Source organism: Lolium perenne, chromosome 7 (genome assembly GCF_019359855.2).
Source record: "Lolium perenne isolate Kyuss_39 chromosome 7, Kyuss_2.0, whole genome shotgun sequence".
NCBI lineage: Eukaryota > Viridiplantae > Streptophyta > Magnoliopsida > Poales > Poaceae > Lolium > Lolium perenne.
Window position 1 is genome coordinate 251,628,657 of NC_067250.2, and position 20,672 is coordinate 251,649,328.

General features: G+C 46.1%; 1 protein-coding gene and 1 long non-coding RNA gene across 3 annotated transcripts; one reads left to right on the forward strand and one right to left on the reverse strand.

Annotated features, from left to right (window-relative positions):
• The first annotated feature begins 987 nt into the window (after nucleotides 1–987).
• Nucleotides 988–7,669, forward strand: LOC127313310 (uncharacterized). 2 transcript variants are annotated; one of them, XR_011747925.1, is made up of 3 exons: nucleotides 988–1,962; nucleotides 2,300–7,258; nucleotides 7,384–7,669. It is a non-coding gene; the product is annotated as an uncharacterized lncRNA (long non-coding RNA). The 2 variants fall into 2 exon arrangements; XR_007858876.2 differs by lacking the exon at nucleotides 988–1,962 and having other exon boundaries at nucleotides 4,155–4,286; nucleotides 4,406–7,258.
• Nucleotides 2,138–5,866, reverse strand: LOC127313309 (uncharacterized). Its single transcript, XM_051343850.2, has 2 exons — nucleotides 2,842–5,866; nucleotides 2,138–2,681 (listed from the first exon to the last, which is right to left on the reverse strand). Exons 1-2 carry the CDS (start codon nucleotides 5,864–5,866, stop codon nucleotides 2,296–2,298), a joined length of 3,411 nt encoding a protein of 1,136 aa, XP_051199810.1. The 3' UTR covers nucleotides 2,138–2,295.
• Nucleotides 7,670–20,672: the final 13,003 nt, after the last annotated feature.

Here is a 20,672-nt window from a genome sequence, read left to right on the forward strand (position 1 = left end):
CTGTCATATTTGCAATAAGAGCAGAACTGCGATATCCAACCGAGAGTTTGTGGATTTGGATCCAGACAACGATCGAATGCAGTTCTATCGAATCCACAGGAGCCAATCGATCATGAGGCTCAGTAATGACATCGTTTTGACGAAACAACCATGGACCGCCATGTTCCACCTTGAGCCAATCCCCAAGGCAAAAACATTGAACTATGAATAGATTGTTCTCTAATGGAGTAAAATTTATCGCTTTAGCTGGACTCCAAGCTGTTCTCATGTGCTGCTCAAACGTCAATGGACTAAAAAAATTGGAAGTGTGAACTTTAGCTAGAGCCAGCCACTTTAAACCCTCTTTCGGAGCTTCAGGCTCGTCCTTGAAAACGAGATTGTCTGCCTCATCTTCCTCGATGCCAAGCATGAGGAACATATCCTTCAGATTCTCACACGGTTTACTACCAGATCCGCCTGCTTGCTGTGTCACGCTCGATTCTGAATTTGCCGACATCTTCCGAAGTTAGGAGAAACCCTAGCCGCAACAGCCAAGTCTCATGGTGAAGAACTGCCGATCAAAACCTTCCCGACCCGGAGAGGGAGAGGTAGGGAAGAGGGGATCCCTACGGGGATAGATGAGACTCCACACGGAACGGATCCCAGCGGTGGAGGAAGGAAACCCTAGTCGCGAAATAGTCGCCTACCTGCGCTAGGTCAAAAACAGAAGTTTCTTCCACGAGCTCACATATCCCACAGAGCAGGAATTCTTCCTCGTGCTTTAATCCCAAATCATTCAATACAAATCGTGGCTAGATAGCGATGTGAAACTTTGTTTCCTAATTGTTGTGAAATGACTGGATGCTCCCTCAGCGCAAACCTGGTATCGCCCATGAACGTGACAAGTAACACCTCCATGCTTGACAAATGACAATGGTGTAAATGTATATATACGCATGCGTTCTGTTGGGAGTAGGTCTAGAATTAAAACTCGAAACTCGCGAGTAACTCGTGACTCGACTCGAACTCGATGTATAACGAGTCAAGCCAAGTTTCATATTTTGGCATTAAACAAATTCAAGCTAAACGAGTCAAGTTCATCGAACTCGCGAGTAGCTCGTTTAGCTTGGTAAAAATGAAGTTGGCCCAAACCCACCAAAATGGGCAACTATATTTGTGGTTTCTCAACTTGGCAATCTTATTCTAATGATATATTGATCGTTGTGGTTTATATTGTTCTGGTACCATAATCCTAATGCTTGTTGTTTATGCCCAAATATTTGGGAAAAATGCATTGTACATCTTACATGTTCTATTTAATAGTTTTAAACGAGTTACTCGTAAGTTATTCGCGAGCTTTATGAGTCGAGCGGAATTTGAAATCTGAACTTGATTGTTAAACAAGTCAAGTCGAGCTAACTTGATTGTTGATCGAGCTTTAGCGAGCCAGCTACTCGAATTCCAGCCCTAGTTGGGAGCTCCTTCGCATCAAAAGCTCGAATCTACAGGTACAGATCCATGCCGGTGACTGCGTGTTACCATACCAATCAACCAGATGCAAGACTGATCCATGCTGACTGAGGGCTGGTAGGGGACGCCGCCGGCATTGAGGTTCTCGCGCTTCCACCAGCGGTTTGGGGGGCGACCTGGCGTTCGCCGGCGGGGGGAAAAGGGGCCCGTCCAAGGGGTCGTTGGAGGTGGCAGCTTGAAGAGCAGAGGGTCCTCCTACACAGGAAAGGTTCGGCTCGTTATCTGGCTGGCTGAGATGGGTCCATGGCTACTTCATTTCCTCTGGTGCTGCAAGGATCCAGAAGAAGGGAGCGCCTAGGGTTGGTGATTCCAGGAGATTTATAGATTAAGCCCTGTCCCGCCAGAGCTCGCCGAGAAAAACAAGCGGCCGCCTTACAGAGCCACACCGACGCACTCACTGGCAGTAGGAATCCTGCCGCCGGGGCGCCGCATCCTCCACACCCCGTGGCCGAGGTTAGTTATTTCCGACTCTGTACTGAAAATATGATATCCTTGCACAGGCATTCCAGCTTCTATGTCTAACAATTTTGTTTGATGTACCACTGTGCAAGTGCAACATTTTTAAATGCCTAGTTCATGGTTGGGCTTGAAAGTACTTCTTCGATTAAGTGCATGAAAGAAACATCCAAATCGAAATAAAAGTTCCCATTCTGAACTTTACATACGCGGCAAACATAGATTTACCAGTGAAATGGAAGATAATTCGCACACAATCTCAATAAACAAAAATAAGGCCTTATGTAAAGTAAACAAACATGTGAGCAATAGAGATGACTGTCCTTTTGCTCAGCCCTGCAGTGCTGAAAATACTTCTTTGATTGCGGTGACATCAGTGTAAACATCCTGCATATCTGGACGATCTCTGGGCGTCTCCGCAGCGCACAAGAGGCCAATCTTAACGAGCTCGACGATGCAGTTCATTGTTCCAGCCATTGGATGATTTTCTTGGTTTAACGTACTGCCTGCTTCTTCATCTCCATATCTGGGAACGATTCTAGGATCTAGAATGTCTTTAATGTTTTGTGGAAATGATTGTTTGACAAACTTGTAAAGGCTGAGGCCATAGTTAAACATCTCATTTGTTGGGCGCTTTCCGGTGAGCAATTCTAAGATGATGATTCCATAGCTGTAAACATCGGCCTCCGTTGATATTTTACTCCCAAAGCCATATTCTGCAGTATGCAAATTTATCGAGACAATCAATTAACATAAATGTGGTACACCAGAAAATTTGCAAGAGTTCAAAAGAAAGTAAAATAAAAATTAATATCTATACAAAACTATATGATAGATTTGCAAAAATAAAACATCTTACAATTTAAAAATTGTTACCTGGTGCAATGTATCCAACTGATCCTCTTGGCCCCACTAAGCTTGTAGAACTATTAGTCTCCGAAGAAGTGTAAGTGTGCAGGAACTTGGCCAATCCAAAGTCACCAACACATGCATCCATGTCATCATTGAGAAGGACATTGCTAGGCTTCAGATCACAGTGGGCCATAGGAGGCATGCAATGGTTATGGAGGTAATCCAAAGCAGCAGCTATGTCTACCACTATTACAATTCTTAAACCTAAACTCAATGGCCTTCTCGGATGATGCTCGTGGGGTGTTGAATGGAGCCAACTTTCAAGACTGCCATTGACCATATATTCAAGAACAAGAGCTTTGAACTCATTTCCTGCACTATCTATTGTTGAGCACACAGTGATCACCCTTACAAGATTACGATGACGAGTGTTCCTCAAAGCCGTACACTCGGCAATGAAGCTCTTTGTTGCTCCAGATTGATCAAGTTTAAAAACTTTAATAGCAACTTCATGTTCTTCGGACTCAATTCTACCTTTGTACACAGACCCATATTTTCCGGAACCAGCCAAGTTGGCCAAAGAAAAACCATTTGTTGCTTTCAATAAATCAGCATATGTCAACTTCTTTAACTCCTCGAAGGATGGGTGAGCTGCTTGTTTGACTTTCTTTCTCTTTTTCAAAATAATGACTCCAAAGCATGATACTAGGATCAAAAACAGAGCAACAAATCCTACTATCTTCAGAACAATGGAGGTGTGCCTTTGTTTAGATGTCTCTGCATTGCAAAGTGGCACCTGTAGCAACGGAGTTCTGGCACATAAATTCTTGTTCCCCTGAACAAACACATTGCTTTCATTCTGAAATATTCCATCTGCTGGTACTGGTCCTTCGAGGTTGTTGAAAGACAAATTGAGAAGCTTCATAGACTTAAAAAACTTCAAGAAGTCAGGGATCTCACCAGATAAGTTGTTTTGAGATAGATCCATCACAATGATGCCTCGCAAATTCACGAAAGATTGAGGGATTCTCCCATGAAGAAGGTTTCCCTCAATGTGAAGCGACTCCAAGCGGACACATTGACCTAGAGTTGAGGGTATTTGTCCAGATAGTTGGTTATTGGAAATACTCAGTGGACCGAGATTGATCAAGCCACCAATCTCCAGAGGTATTTGTCCAGAGAGTTGATTGTGAGACAAGTCCAAACCTTGGGAAAGGGTGGATAGACTAAAGAGCTCCTTTGGTATGCTACCGTCGAAGCTATTACAAGAGAGGTTCAATGTGTCTAATTTTTTGCAGTCTCCTAAAGCTCCTGGGATTGAGCCACTAAAATTATTTTCCTGTAAATAGAGCTCACTCAACTGACTCAGATTACCAAAGGAAAGCGGGATCTGTCCGGAAAATCTGTTCTGGGACAAGCTTAAGACAAACAAGTTTGGAAGATGTCCAAGTGATTCAGGAAGATTTCCGGTAAGCAAATTACCTTCCATGTAAAGAAGCTGGAGGCTTGTCAGGTTCTCTATCTCCCATGGTATAGTGCCCGAAATTTTATTTGACCTTAGTAACAATATCTTTATGCTCTTTGAAAGGCCTCCAATTGAACTAGGCAAGACTCCTTGAAGGATGTTTGCATCTAAGCGTAAGTTCACCAGCTGTGTGCAATTTGTCAATGAGGATAAAAAAGACCAATCTCCTGCTTCAAGTTGATTCTTGCCTAGATTCAGATCGACTAGGCTGGGTAAAGTCCCAAAAGACGGAATAATTCCATTGAACACATTGTTACGAAGATTAATCTCCTGAAGATTTGTTGTGTTGGCTAACGAAGTGGGGATTTTACCTTGGAATTGGTTATCTTGCATATTCAAAGTTTGGATGCTTGGAAGAGTATAGCCCAAGTCATATGGAAGCTCCCCTATAAGACTGTTGGTAGCCATGCCAAGGTATGTGAGTGCTGTCATGTTATACAGAGAGGCCGGGACACTTCCTGACAAAAAGTTATAAGTGACGTCTAGTATTTCCAGGTTTGGAATTTCACCTATACTCATAGGGATTGTTCCTCGGAAATTATTATCTCCAAGCAAGAGCCAGCGGAGGAAGGAAAAGTTCCCTATGGCAGAAGGTATGGTGCCTGAAAGATTATTCGATTGCAAGATAAGATATTGCAAGGGTGAGTCAATGTTGGGGAAAACAGGTATAGTCCCCGTAAATTTGTTTTCTCCTAGCAATACCCTTTGAAGTGATGTACTGTTAAACAGCGCAGGAGGAATCTCTCCGTTTAGCTGATTGGTTGTTACAGCCAAAAGTTGAAGTGATGAACTATTAGCTAGGAGAGGCGGGATAGGTCCTGTGAGGCTATTGTTCACAAGAACAACAGAGTGGAGAGAAGGGCTGCTCCCGAGCGAATCAGGAATGTTACCTGTCAGGCTATTTGTTGCAAGACGTAAAATAGAAAGGTTGCGGAGTGTCCCCAGCCCTTCTGGGATGCCTCCACTGAGCATGTTGTGACCCAAGCTGAGCTGCTGGATATCTGAACATTGGCTAAGGCTTGGGGGGATCACACCATGAAGGGAATTGCTTGCAAGATCAATGATTTGAAGGCGGAAGCAGGAAGCTAGAGTGACCGGGATCACTCCAGTAAGAGAGTTTGAGCTGAGGTTAAGATACTGTAGCCTACTCAGTTGGCCAATTTCTAGTGGAATCGGACCAGTGAGTTGATTGTTTGGTAAGTGGATTTTTGCGAGGAAAGTGAGGTTGGCAATGCAAGGAGGTATTTGGCCATCGAGATTAAGAGACTCGAGATCAAGTGCAGCGACACGAGATGTGTGTCTCTTGCTGCAGGTAACACCGGACCAACTGCAGAATTGCGAATCATTTTTCCATGAGGCTAGGAGTCCAGCAGAACTGACGAGATTTAGTTTAAGGCAATGAAGAGCTTGCAAGTCGGTGTAAGAATCATTCTGGGGAGCTGTAGCACCTAATGAAGAAGCAGGGAATGCCACAAGGGAGGCGAGGACAACGATCAGTGGAACTGGGCGAAGCCCAGGAAGCATGCTTCGACTCTTTTTTAGGCGGATAATGACTGCGGATCTCAACGAAACAAGATTGCAAAGGAAGAAAGAGGTACCCACAGGAGGCATGCTTTTTTGGGCGGTTTTGTAGAGGGCAACTGAGCCTCTCAACGAAACAAGATAGCAAAGGTGAGCTGTAGCACAGCAGTTCGCCGGACCAGTGCAATGGCGAACCCGTGGATGACGAGCTCGGCCACACAGGCAGCAGCACGACGGGGACAGCAAAATGGAAAAGGAAGGGTGGATTGGCTTGATACGTCTGCCGTGGAAATTTGTGCTTTCCCTGGTGAATTTAGTACTCCCCTGGTTGAAAATTTGCAGGAGTAAAATGATTGGGGTGAAGGCGGCCTCTGTGTTGAATAATCAAGCCTGCTGCCAGTCAAGCACGAATTTAGAATGCATTCTTCTTATTCAACTTTTAGATGGTCAAAGTAAGCCCCACAAAAGGAAAAGATAGCCCAACTAACCGAATATATTAAGATTATACTTCCACTTCATAAACGCATATAGAAATTTATCCGTTAGTTGCCGAGTTTGTAGTCCAAACTAAGTGATGCATGAATAAAGAAATCCTCATTTTTTTGCAGCACTAGATTAATCTTGAAAAAAAGTTGGACTCCAAACAAAATTGTCAAATTTAATAATGTTTAACTTGTCCAAAAGTTAAATGTACACTTATTTGTTGATGGAGAGAGTAAATGTTAGTTCGGGCAATATATTCACGTTCCAAAATGTATGAAATACCGAAAACATAACTTAATGATATCTGACAGTAGAAATAGTGAAGCAAAAAAAAGAAAAGTGTGAATCGTGCATGAAACAAAAACATTTCTCTCACCATCATGGCATGCTCTCACTTTGAACAAATATATTAACAATCACTGAGACTTTGAACGAATATATTGACAAATAACAATCGACTGAGACCTGACTAGCTAAAATAACTATCGACGGAGACCAGTCGTAGCTCCTAACAGCAACTTTGACAGAACTCTAGTATGTGTGAATGGTTCAAACTTGGGAGGTCGTCGAGGTGGTATACTGTATGTATGTAAGAAAGTCAGCGGCAACGTGCATTCCCAGTCAACAAAGGTTACTTTCTGGAGCCTCAGTCAACAAAGCTTTATATCTCAAGAAAATAAAACGTAGTTTACCGTGGGGCATATAAGGTGCAGGTGCTGAAGCATTGTACTCACCGGTACCAGTAGGCCAATTGTACCCGTCGCCACTCCGGAAAGATGCTACCCAACTGTCACCTCTTGCTTGCCCGTCTTCTTGCCATCCTCACATTGCTCCTCTTCGTCAGCGCCACCCTCGGTGGGGCAGCAAGGCTTCCACCTCCTGGCTCTCCACGTCGCTCTTGCTCCGGTCAACGTAAGCGTGCCCCCTTGCATTCCTCACGCGACTTGATCTACTCTTAAAATCTCTCCCTTTTTTACAGTCTTTTGGATTGTTCATGTCGTCATCATGTGTATAATGTAACTCTCACATCTTCACAGAAGACCCAATCGGCAAATGCTCACCTTTGCCCCCTCAAACCTGCAAAGGTTGTGGTCGGCGGTAAGCGCTCCAAACCGTTGAACTCTCAGGATGGCAAGGCTCATTCCGTGAAGCATATGTCAACGACGGTGGAGGTTTTACAAGTATCAAATGGGATGTACCAGTGCTGATTAACGTATGAGTAAATATATGTGTGCCACAATCATTTCATTAACTAGAATGTAAGGACTATAACTGTAGTTTAATAAGTCACAAGAATTTATCAATAAACTTGCATTGTAAATACAGTATTCTTCAATGGAACACCTAACACTGAAATAACTGGAGCACTAGTGCTCCTAACCAACTTGCATTCAGAATACAGTATTCTTCATTGGAACACGTAACACTCAAATCACTGGAGCACTACTAGTTCTAACCAACTGCTTTTGATAAAGAGCATATATTAATATTATGGAGATAATAATTATACTCAGCCTTTGCAACCACGCATTGCTCTAGCGGTATTACGGATGCACACATCCAAGAATAGAAAGATGAATATACAAAAAAAAGTAGTCTCACTGCAGTGATCTATTCCTTGAAAACAGCGGTACTGACACCACCAAGACAGTACCAAAAGTCTAGCCTCTCCAAAAGCAACCCCTCCAAAAAGGAAATATTGCATGAGCGTTGTCGTCGACCGATCATTGATCTTAGGTTTTCACCATGAACAAAAGTCTTCACTCTCAAAACAATGCCTTCAACGAGAATGTTGGCACAACCAATTGATGCCAAACCTTAGATTTTCACCTTAAAAGGTAAGACGAACTTCTCCTGTGCAGTCGCCCCACTAGCATGCCACTGCTCCAAGTCACGAATCACCAAGCCAATTCGTTATCGCCGCCCAGACTCGAACCACCATTGCTAGTCCTCGGATCTCGGCTTCCATGACATTTGCCGCCACCACCATGGAATGAAAACCTGCCCCATGATATTGATAGCCGGTAGAGCTTCGAAGCGCTCCCTCTGATACCAAACGGACAAAGAAAAACACGAGTGTGCATGACCGAATCCCTTCCGAACCAGCAAACTCCGAGCATGATGCGCCTAGTGGAGCTCCCAGGCAGAGCCTTTCAGAACACGATAATTCAGCCAGATCGATGGGGACAGGCTTCCGGCCGATCTTCATCTTGGCGCCAGAAGGAACCTACGACCTCCACCTTTATCCAACCGAGCTACTAGAGGAGATATAGCCCTAAGCGTAGCTGCAGAACGTCACCGATGTGGTCAAGCCACCACCAAATCCCCTGCATCGCATCATGGCTAAGCTCCTACGGCCCAGACCTTAGGTCCAAAACCATATCGTGGCCAGAGGCCCATCAACCCGTCGAGTGTAGCGCATCAACAGATCGTGTGCACCTCCCGGTTTATGTTGAGCCAGGGGGCAACCAACTAGGATACCAGCCGCACCTCCCCTTAACCCCCCTCCCCTGTGCCGCCTTAGGATGGCGAGCCTAGACGGGGTGCCTCGGCCCGCGATATGCCTCCACCACTGGCGATCCGTTCACCGCCTGAAGATCCAGGGAAGATGCAGCCGCCGCCTGGGTAGGGATCATCGTCCGTACCATCACCGATGACCAACTTCTTTGACGCCGCCCCAACCGCCCCTTCAAAGAGAATCACCGCGACCTCCACCCCTAGCGCCTTAGGTACCGGGGGTCCAATCGGGGAGGAGGAGTTTGACAGCGGCTTCACCCCCCTACCCCCCCCCCCCCCCCCCCCGGCGGTGTCCTGGGGAGGGCCACGGGAGGGAGGGTTAAGGGAGCATGGTCCTTATATGATGAGAAGAAAAGACAGATCCCATGGAAAACGAAACCTTCGCTTAGCTATAAATTGGTAAGTCAAATGTGTCCCATATAGCTCTCTCTCCGTAGATAATATGGGGTATTGAGCTTGTCTCATGACCTTAATGACTAAAGGTCCAAGATTAAAGAAGTTCTGCCACTATCACCGCTCCCTGTCATCTAGGGTGTATGCTTGGCTTTTGTTTAAGCCAAACCTTTTCAAATTTGACTAGCATTTTACCAAAATGTAGTAATATATGTGATATAAAATTAATATATTATGAAACTAAATTTCCAGATTAATCTAGTGGTACTATTTTAATGTCATAAATATTGATACGTTTCCCAAAAAAAATTGTCAAATTTAATAATGTTTAACTTGTCCAAAAATTAAATGTACACTTATTTGTGGACGGAGAGAGTAAGTGTTAGTTCCGGCAATATATTCACGTCCAAAATGTATGAAATACCGAAAACATAACTTAATGATATCTGAGAGTAGAAATAGTGAAGCAAAAAAAGAAAAGTGTGAATCGTGCACAAAAGAAAAACATTTCTCTCGCCATCATGCCATGCTCTCACTTTGAACAAATATATTAACAATCACTGAGACTTTGAACGAATATATTGACAAATAACAATCGACTGAGACCTGACTAGCTAAAATAACAATCGATGGAGACCAGTCGTAGCTCCTAACAACAACTTTGACAGAACTCTAGTATGTGTGAATGGTTCAAACTTGGGAGGTCGTCGAGGTGGTATACTGTCACTGGTGGAAAAACAGGCTTCGGGTGAGCCCCATAAGTCGCGATGCTGCAGGATCCGCGACAAATGGTACCTTTAGTCGCGGTTCGGGAGGAGAACCGCGACCAAAGGCCTGGGCCCAGGGCGCTCGGTGGCCAGCCGGTGCACGTGGGGGGTCTTTAGTCGCGGTTGGCCAGGCCAACCGCGACTAAAGGTGCCCGAAGGCCTTTAGTCGCGGTTGGCCAGGCCAACCGGGACTAAAGCCCCTCCCCTATATATACCCATCCAGCAGCCAACACTTAGCCATTTGGTGCCATTCTCTTCACAAGCTCACAAGTGGGTGTTAGGTTTGCTTTTGGTTCCTCTTATGCACATAAGGTGTTTGATGAAATGCCCCAAGAGCATGAAACAAACATGATATGAAGTGTTGGAGCCACACTTGAGCTTTCTCATTTATTTTTTCCTCCTCGATCGCGGTTAGCAACTTGAACCTTTGATGTGTCGTTGATAAAATGTGCATGTGTGTGTAGTTCATTGTTTAATTTATATTGTTTGTAGCTAGTTAGTTTAACAAATGCATGATGGTTAATTATATATTTTATATTATAATAATGCAGATGAATCGACAATGGATGTACGGTAACCGACTCTCCGGCGAGTTCAGTGCGGGTTTGAAAGATTTCCTCGTAGTGGCTAATGCGAACAAGCAGGAGGGTTTTGTTATCTGTCCATGTGTTAAATGTAAGAATCAGAAGGGTTACTCTTCCTCAAGAGATGTTCACATGCACCTGCTTCGGCACGGTTTCATGCCAAGCTATAATTGTTGGACCAAGCATGGAGAAAGAGGGGTTATAATGGAAGAAGATGAAGAAGGGGATGATTTCATCGATGAAAGCTATCTTGCTCATTTCGGTGATACTTTCATGGAGGATGCTGAAGGTGAAGGGGAAGGTGAAGGGGAAGGTGAAGAAGAGGCACGTGATGATCCCGTTGATGATCTTGGTCGGACCATTGCTGATGCACGGAGACGCTGCGAAACTGAAAAAGAGAGGAGAATTTGGATCGCATGTTAGAGGATCACAGGAAGGCGCGTACCCCGGATGCGATGATGGTCTGAAAAAGCTGGGCTGCACACTGGATTTCTTGAGATGGAAGGCACGAGCAGGTGTAGCTGACTCGGCATTTGAAAACTTGCTGAAAATGTTGAAGAATATGTTTCCAAAGAATAACGAGTTGCCCGCCACTACGTACGAAGCAAAGAAGGTTGTCTGCCCTCTAGGTTTAGAGGTTACGAAGATACATGCATGCATCAACGATCGCATCCTCTACCGCGGTGAATACGAGAATTTGAATGAATGCCCAAGTATGCACCTTGCATTGCGTTATAAGATCGAGGCGATGACCCCGGTGACGATGTTGAGGGCCGAGAAACCCAGGAAGAGGGTTCCCGCCAAGGTGATGTGGTATGCTCCTATAATACCACGGTTGAAACGTCTGTTCAGGAACAAAGAGCATGCCAAGTTGTTGCGATGGCACAAAGAGGACCGTAAGTCGGACGGGGAGTTGAGACACCCCGCAGATGGAACGCAATGGAGAAAGATCGACAGAGAGTTCAAAGATTTTGCAGCTGACGCAAGGAACATAAGATTTGGTCTAAGTACGGATGGCATGAATCCTTTTGGCGAGCGAGCTCCAGCCATAGTACCTGGCCCGTGACTCTATGCATCTACAACCTTCCTCCTTGGTTGTGCATGAAGCGGAAGTTCATTATGATGCCGGTGCTCATCCAAGGTCCGAAGCAACCCGGCAACGACATCGATGTGTACCTAAGGCCATTAGTTGATGAACTTTTACAGCTGTGGGGCAGACACTGGTGTCCGTGTGTGGGATGAGCACAAAGAAGAGGAATTTGACCTACGAGCGTTGCTTTTCGTAACCATCAACGATTGGCCTGCTCTTAGTAACCTTTCGGGACTGTCAAATAAGGGATACAATGCATGCACGCACCGCTTACATGAGACCGAAAGTGTACATTTGCCAAATTGTAAGAAGAACGTGTACCTTGGGCATCGTCGATTTCTTCCGAAAGGTCATCCAAGAAGAAAGAAAGGCAAGCATTACAACGGCAAGGCAGATCACCGGCCGAAGCCTGCGGAACACACTGGTGCCGAGGTATTTGATATGGTCAAGGGTTTGAAAGTCATCTTTGGAAAGGGTCCTGGCGGACAATCGGTTCGAAGGGAGCTGACGGGCACGTAGCCATGTGGAAGAAGAAATCTATATTCTCGGGAGCTAGAATATTGGAAAGTCCTAGAAGTCCGCTCTGCAATCGACGTGATGCACGTTACGAAGAATATTTGCGTGAACATCCTAAGCTTCTTGGGCGTGTATGGGAAGTCAAATGATACAAAGGAAGCACGGCAGACCAGCAAAGTTTGAAAGACCCCGATGACCAGCATCCGGAACGGTTTCAAGGTCGTGCCCTACGCTCCGACCAAAGAAGAGAAGGTCATCTTTTTTGAATGCCTGAGCGATATGAAGGTCCCGTCAGGATTCTCGTCCAATATAAAGGGAATAATCAACATGGCGGAGAAAAAGTTCCAAAACCTGAAGTCTCACGACCGCCACGTGATTATGACGCAATTGCTTCCGATTGCTTTGAGGGGCTCTGCCGGAAAATGTTCGAGTAGCCATTGTGAAGCTATGTGCATTCCTCAATGCAATCTCTCGAAGGTAATCAATCCGGAAGTTCTACCACGGTTACTGAACGATGTGATCCAATGTCTTGTCGATTTCGAGTTGGTGTTCCCGCCATCCTTCTTCAATATTATGACGCACCTCCTGGTTCACCTAGTCGATGAGATTTCCATTCTCGGTCCTGTATTTCTACACAATATGTTCCCCTTCGAGAGGTTCATGGGAGTATTAAAGAAATATGTTCGTAACCGTGCTAGGCCGAGGAAGGAAGCATCGCCAAGGGCTATGGAAATGAGGAGGTAATTGAGTTTTGTGTTGACTTTGTTCCCGACCTTAAGCCGATTGGTCTTCCTCGATCGCGGCACGAGGGGAGACTAAGTGGAAAAGGCACGATCGGAAGGAAATCAATGATATGTATGGACGGCCATTCTCCTGATCGAAGCACACCACACGCTTCGACCAATTCCAGCTTGGTGGCTCCGTACTTTGAGAAACACAAGAATATTTTACGCTCGGACAACCCCGGGAAGCCTGAATCCTGGATTAGGAAGGCCCACATGGAGACTTTCGGCTATGGTTGAGAAAACATTTAATGAGTGACAATAAGGTTGTAGATCAGCTGTACATGTTGGCCAAGACACCATCTTCGACTATAACGACTTTCCAAGGGTACGAGATAAATGGGAATACATTTTACACGATCGCCCAAGATAAAAAGAGCACCAACCAAAACAGTGGTGTCCGCTTTGATGCAAGCAACCGAGAATGGGCAAAAGGTCACATATTATGGTTACATAGAGGAGATATGGGAACTTGACTATGGACCCTCCTTTAGGGTCCCTTTGTTCCGGTGCAAATGGTTCAAGCTAACGGGAGGTGGGGTAAAGGTGGACCAGCAATACGGAATGACAATGGTGGATTTCAACAATCTTGGTTATCTTGACGAACCATTCGTCCTAGCGAAAGATGTCGCTCGGGTTTTCTATGTGAAGGACATGAGTAGCAAACCGAGGAAACGGAAAGATAAGAAAACGATCAGTACATCGTTCGATGATCCAAAGCGCCACATTGTTCTTTCAGTGGAAAAGAAACATCGTGGGAGTGGAGGACAAGACAGACATGTCGAAGATTATAATATGTTTGCTGAAATTCCGCCCTTCAAAGTGAACACCGACCCAAGCATTAAGTTAAATGATGAGGATGCTCCATGGATACGGCACAATCGTAAGCAAGCGGGGACACAAGGGAAGAAATGATGTGTAATAATTTATTGTACCAAACTTTGTTGAATGAATCATGTGAATTATATTACCCGTGATGTGTTTGGTGTCCATTTTCGAATGATTCAATTGACTCGAGATAGCACCGATGATACATGAAATTTGGAGTGACTAAGTCATACTCCTGCATGCATACATGAAATTTGGAGTGACTAAGTCATACACCTTCATACATGAAATTTGGAGTGACTAATTAATACTCCTGCATACATGAAATTTGGAGTGATTTAGTCATACTCCTGCCTAGGCGTATAATATGCATACTCATAGTCTTCATAGCCGCCGCCGTTGTACCGGTAGTCGTCGCCTTCTAAGTTGCCGGCGTCGTCGTCGGCTGTCTTGTCGTCGGCTGTCGGGCGGCGCTCGTGGCTCGAATCGAGGGTAGCGCAGCGGGGGATATCGCCGGCCGTGATGTAGTCCATGACGCTCTGCAGAGTCCGGCCGCACCACCATAGCCGACGGCCGGCCTCGTGGAAGTTTCCGGGAGGCGGCACCGTCCTCCTCATACACGGCGAGCGCCCTCTCACGCCGATTGATGAAGAAGGCGTCCCAAGTATCTTGGTTATCGGGATGCCAACGGGGATTCATCCGCTGCTCCGGCGTGAGGTCGAGGTAGTAGTGGTTCGTAATGGCCGCCGGCGCGCGGTACCACGAGGGACGGGAGGGACCGGCACGCCGCCGGCGCTTAGGCTCCGGCCGCGAGGGACGCGGTAGCCGGAGGGCAAGGGTAGTTCGAGGCGCAAAGCTCCTCCACCCTGTTGGTAGGTTAGAGTGGGTGCGGTGGAAGCCATGAGAGAGTGATGAGAGATTGTAGAGATGTGATGCTGGCCAAGCCGGGCTACCTATATGTAGTGACAAATGGCGGGAAAAATGGGAGCGGGAAGACAGGACGCGGGAAGAAAGAGGCGGGGAGAAAGTGGCGGGAAGAAATTGGCGGGAAAAAATTGGCGGGAAGAAAGAGGCCGGAAGAAATTGGCGGGAAACAATTGGCGGGAAGAAAGAGGCGGGAAGACAGGGAAGAAATGGCGGGAAGACGAGGAGGGAAGAGGGGGTCGGCGGAAAGAGGCGGGAAGAGGGGGTTTTAAAATTTTGAATTGAATTAGTTTTATTTTTCTGAATTTTTTGATATATTATTTGTATTTGTAAGATTTTGAATTGAATTAGTTTTATTTTTATGAATTTTTTGATATATTATTTGTATTTTTAAGATTTTGAATTGAATTAGTTTTATTTTTATGAATTTTTTGATATATTATATGTATTTTAAACATTTTGAATTGAATTAGTTTTATTTTTCTTAGTTTTTTGATATATTATTTGTATTTTTAACATATTGAAATGAATTAGTTTTATTTGAATTAGTTTTATTTTTCTGAATTTATTGATATATTATTTGTATTTTTAACATTTTGAATTGAATTAGTTTTATTTTTCTGAATTTATTGATATATTATATGTATTTTTAAAATTTTGAATTGAATTAGTTTTATTTTTATGAATTTTTTGATATATTATATGTATTTTTAAAATTTTGAATTGAATTAGTTTTATTTTTATGAATTTTTTGATATATTATATGTATTCTAAACATTTTGAAATGAATTAGTTTTATTTTTCTTAATTTTTTGATATATAATTTGTATTTTTAATATTTTGAATTGAATTAGTTTTATTTTTCTGAATTTATTGATGTATTTTTTGTATTTTTAAAATTTTGAATTGAATTAGTTTTATTTTTATGAATTTTTTGATATATTATATGTATTCTAAACATTTCTGAAATGAAATAATTTCGAAAAAGCCTTTAGTCGCGGTTGGCCGGGCCAACCGCGACTAAAGATCATTTTCCGCGGGAACCTCAAATGGGGCGAAAAAAGGCTTTAGTCGCGGTTGGGGTCACCAACCGCGACTAAAGGGTAGCCTTTAGTCGCGGTGGGTGACCCCAACCGCGACTAAAGGTCATTCGCTATAAATATCGCGCGGCCGAACGGCCGCGCAGTTCCCTTCTTCCTCCGCCCGTTCGTGTCTTGAGACGATCTCTGCCGCGCGCCTCGACGTACGCCGCCGACGCCTCCTCGACGCAGACGCCGCCGCGCGCCATCGACCGCCGCCACCCGCCGCGCACCATCGACCGCCGCCACCGCGCGCCATCGACCGCCGCCACCGGCTCGCCGTAGCCCCCGTAAGGATCCAAACCGCCCGCCGCCGCCCGCCCGCGCCGCGCCAGTGTCGCCGCAGCCGCCGCCGCGCACGTACCCCGGCGCGCCGCCGCGAGAGAGAGGCGCGGGCCCCGCGCGCGCCACCGCCAGAGAGAGGCGCGCCGCCGGCCGCAGAGAGGCGCGCCGGCCACGATAGGGCGCCGCGCGCGGCGCATACCGGCCGGCCCGGCCAATTTTTTTTCTTTTTTTTTTAGTTTTAGTTTTTGTTAATTTCGAAATTAAAATTAACTAAAAATTGAGACTTATAATTTGAGACTTAAAAAACTACAAGAAGACATAAAATTTGAGACTTAAAAATTTGAGACTTAAAATTTTAGACTTAAAATTTGAGACTTAAAATTAACTAAATAATTGAGAGTTAAAATTTTGAGACTTAAAAAACTAAAAGAAGACTTGTAATTTGAGACTTAAAATTTTGACTTTTTTTGACTTAATAATTTTGACTTAAAATCTTGACTTAATAAAACGTACTAGATCTAGGGGAGACGGAGGCCCGAAGGCCGGCCGGGGCGCGCGCCACACACACGCATTAGGACGGCGTGCCACACACACGCACTAGGGCGCCGAGGACACATAACTTAACCACCGCGCGAGGGTTATGTGTCCTCGGCACCGCCACCGCCCTTTCGCCACCGCCCTTTCACCACCGCCACCGCGCGCGTATGCGAGGGGGCGAGAGCCCCTCGTCGCCCCCTCCGCATACGCCTCCCTCTCCGTGACGCCGTCGTCTACCGCCCCGTCTCGCGCTCTTCCGCGACACCCTCTCCCAACCCCTTCCAGCTCGCCGGCCCCCTCCTTTTTGCCACCGCCCTTTTGCCACCGCCACCACCCCTTCTTCACTTAATTAATTTGTTTTGACTACATGTTTTCAGGACTGACATATGGCGGACGATAGAGCTGACCCGATTCTCGGACAACTATGATCCGGACGCTGAAGACCATATGTTCGGCATCATAAAAGGCGATATTCCATATGTGCCGACCGGAGAAGAAGAAGATGATATCTCTTCTTATCTGAACCTTGAGTGTGAAGATGAAGGGCGCCGTCAGCAAGCATATGATGCCGAAGAAACGTCGATAAACGACGATCTTCAATTGGAAGTAGCAACCACCTCCGGCGCCGAGGTATATATATATATATACATATTGAGCGTCTGGTGATACAACTAACTGATTTGAATAAATGTGTGTGTACTAACGCGCGCGACTCTCTTTCTTATTTTAGCCCTCGGCCGGATCGTCGAAAAATCGAGTACGTCGTCAAAGCGTGGCGCAACCAAGACGATGAAAGCAGGAGAAACATGCACCATCGATGTTGTCGATGAAGCAACCGGCAGGCCGCTGGAGCCCAGCAAGAACGCCACCAAGTTTGTCGGCCAATGCGGAGCCGTTGTTAGAGACAACGTCTCGATCACCCGCCAGAGTGGAATGAGCCAAAGAAGGCACGTGTTGGTTTCACTTTTGTCGATAAGAGAGAAAAAAGATTGCTTCAACAAGCTTATGGAACATTTCGTTCTACCTCCGGAATACCGCAAATACGATGAGGAGGGTAACAAGATTGCGGAAAACAAGGAGAGGCGCAAGCTAGTCAAACAGTTCGCTCTTTCTAGGATGGCCAACGCATTCCGGAAATACAAGCAAAATCTAGCCCATGACTTTGTCAACCAGGGCAAGACTCCGGATTTCATAGGACAATATGAGAAACTGCAACATGATTGGCCAGAATTTGTGAAGCAAAAGAAATCGGAGCAGTTCCTTGAACTATCGAGAAAAATAAGGAAAATGCGGCCAAGAAGGAGTACAATCATAAAATGGGGCCAGGAGGGTATCGCTTTTGGCAGCCTAAGTGGGAGAAGATGGAGAACGAGCTGAGGGCGCGAGGAATCCGTCCGTGCACGGAGGGATGGGACCCAAGGGCCAAAAGCTGGTGGTACGGGCATGGGGGATCGCTGAACCCGGAGACAGGGAGTGTGTTTATCGGGGCAAAATAATTACACCCACCCAAAAGCTTATTGAGGCAATGAGGGAGGCTCAAGAGGGAGGATCAGGTTCAACAGAGAGAACGACGCCACGACAAAAGCCCTCGGGAATCCTGAACACGGAGGACGTATACGAGGCATGGGGCCCATTCCGTGGAAAATAGGGTTCCCCCGAACGATGACCCGTACGGTTACGTAAGCCGTAAGAGAAAGATGGATCGGGATGCGAGATGTTGTGGCGAAGTTGGTAACTGAAATGGATGTGATGAAGAAAACCGTGAGTGTACTAGTCGCCGAAAGAGATGCAGCTCGGGCGCAGCATGCTGAAGATCATCCAATGGATCTCGGAAGCCAGCAGAGAAGAAGCAGCGTGGCTTCCACGGAGGCCTCACCGGCTGGTGCACCGACGATAGAAATTACTGCACCGGAGCCTCTGGTGGTCGAACTGACTGCTCCGGAGCCTCCGCGCTACCCCGTGGACGATATAAAGGAGATGAAAGCATGTCATCTGTATTATCCTATCGGGAACATGTCCATGAAGGTAGCCATCGGCGATGCTTTACCACTGGAGCACTCCACCACAACAACCCCATTCAAGATGGCTATGCTCGTGTGACGGTGGAGGAGATAGTCCAACGGTTTGAGGACCTGGACATTGACATTGCTACACCTGAAGGGGTGAAAAGACTTGGAGATGTCAAGCGCCAGTTCATTCTATGGCGAAGAAATTTATCAAGTTTCCAGGCGAGGCGCCAACAAGTCCACCCCCGTACGGTGGTGGTGGTGGCGGTGGCGGTGACGGTGGCGGTGGCGGTGGCGGTGACGGTGGCGGTGGCGGTGACGGTGGCGGTGGTGCTTCACCTAATACACCTCATTCACGTCAGCCCACGCCGCCGCCCCCCAGTCCTCGTCCGGCGGGTGATCGGACACCGGTACCGCCCCAATCCACCTCCGGCGAAGAAGCGAAGCAGTCCTGGGTTATTAACCCGGACCCTTACGTACCTAAGAAAACAAAGGTACCGGAGGTATCACTGAAGCCTCTCCCCACGAGGCCTTGGGAAAGTAGTGCCGAGGAAGTCGAGGCGGGCGCGCTGCTGATTTAGAGAAATGGAAGGCGAGCGTCAAGAGGAAAATAGAGGGCGAGCCCAAGCCAGTATATTCTGACAAGGAAAAGCAGTGGGCTAAGTCATTTTTGAACACACCGTCCCAAGCCGCGAAGAATCTGCCTGACGACTATTTACGTGAACTTCGTAGGCAAGCACTCGCGTTCAAGAACAGGAAAGAGTTGGCGGAGAAGAAAGCCGTGAAGGACGAGGCCGAGTCAAAATTAGAAAGGGGGAAAGAAGTTGCCCAGCTCGGGGAACAAAGTAAACAATCGATCGCCCCGCTCATAGTGCAAGCCGCCGATCCGGATGCCCCCGATATCATAGCAGCTGCGGCAAAGACATGGATTGACCGTAACGAGTGCCGAGAGAACAAGCGGCCGAGTTAGGTATCACTCTTCGTGCACAAGCTAGGCCTTGATGAGGCGCCAATGAAGGACGTAGTATTTACATATGTGAAGAATGGCCCTCTCGTCGAGCCTGCGCGGGAAGGGGATCTACCTCGACAAATGCTAGGTCTGCTAAATTGGTACAAGGGTTACATAAAACATAAAAACGCCAAAGACTATATCTATGCGGAAGTTAGATATGAGCATCACTTCAAACATTACTGGGTACAAATTCCTCTGAGTGAATTGTTCCAGCTGTTCAATCTGCGCGACCTCGACAAATCTATCATCGGTTGCTACGTTACGTAAGTGATTTATTAATTTCTACCCCATCTCGTTCATTGCCTGCACCTTGTCCTAACTATCTTGTTGTGTACGCTATTATGCAGAATGAAGAAGCGGGAAATGCGAATAAGGAACATCCATGATGTTGGGTTCATTGACCCACACATCGTTAATTCACATGTGTTAGAACACCACCCCGCCGACGTGGAGGATGACTGTGGCGGTTTATTAGAAAACAGCAACGAAAAGTGATATTCTATTTCCTTACCATTTTGGGTGAGTGTTTTCTGTCTTGAGCACATTCTCTTTTGTTTACTCCATGCATGGTATGTGGCTAATCGATGAGTTATGCATGATGTGCATGTATCGTGTCCGCAGGTTCCACCTGGATTCTTATGGTAATTAAAGTTCAGACCTCCTCGGTTCTCGTCCACGACTCTCTGAATATGGATCCGGCGCTTTGGGGCGACATGAGAAAAATGATGCAAAAGTAATTATTTTCATTCATTTGCGCTCTATATCGATCGGCCTATTTCGTTCATCATTTCCTAATATCAAGTAACTAATTAATAACTCTCTTGTTTATTTAATTTTCTTTGCCTCGTAGGGTTTGGAGACGGTTCGTAGATACCAAGGTCGGTGAATTCAAAAAAGAGCTACATTTTAAAATGGCGGTGCGGACGACCGGGGATACTCAGCCACCGGGGACCAACCTATGTGGATACTATGTTTGTGAGAGGATCCGGAGATACCTGCAATGAGC

Bases quoted from the DNA above. Each gene is read 5' to 3' on its own strand.
- LOC127313309 (XM_051343850.2), bottom strand. From the start codon at position 5,866: ATGCTTCCTGGGCTTCGCCCAGTTCCACTGATCGTTGTCCTCGCCTCC. The intron at 2,682-2,841 runs GTAACAATTTTT...TGCATACTGCAG, and splicing joins AGTTGGATACATTGCACCAG to AATATGGCTTTGGGAGTAAA.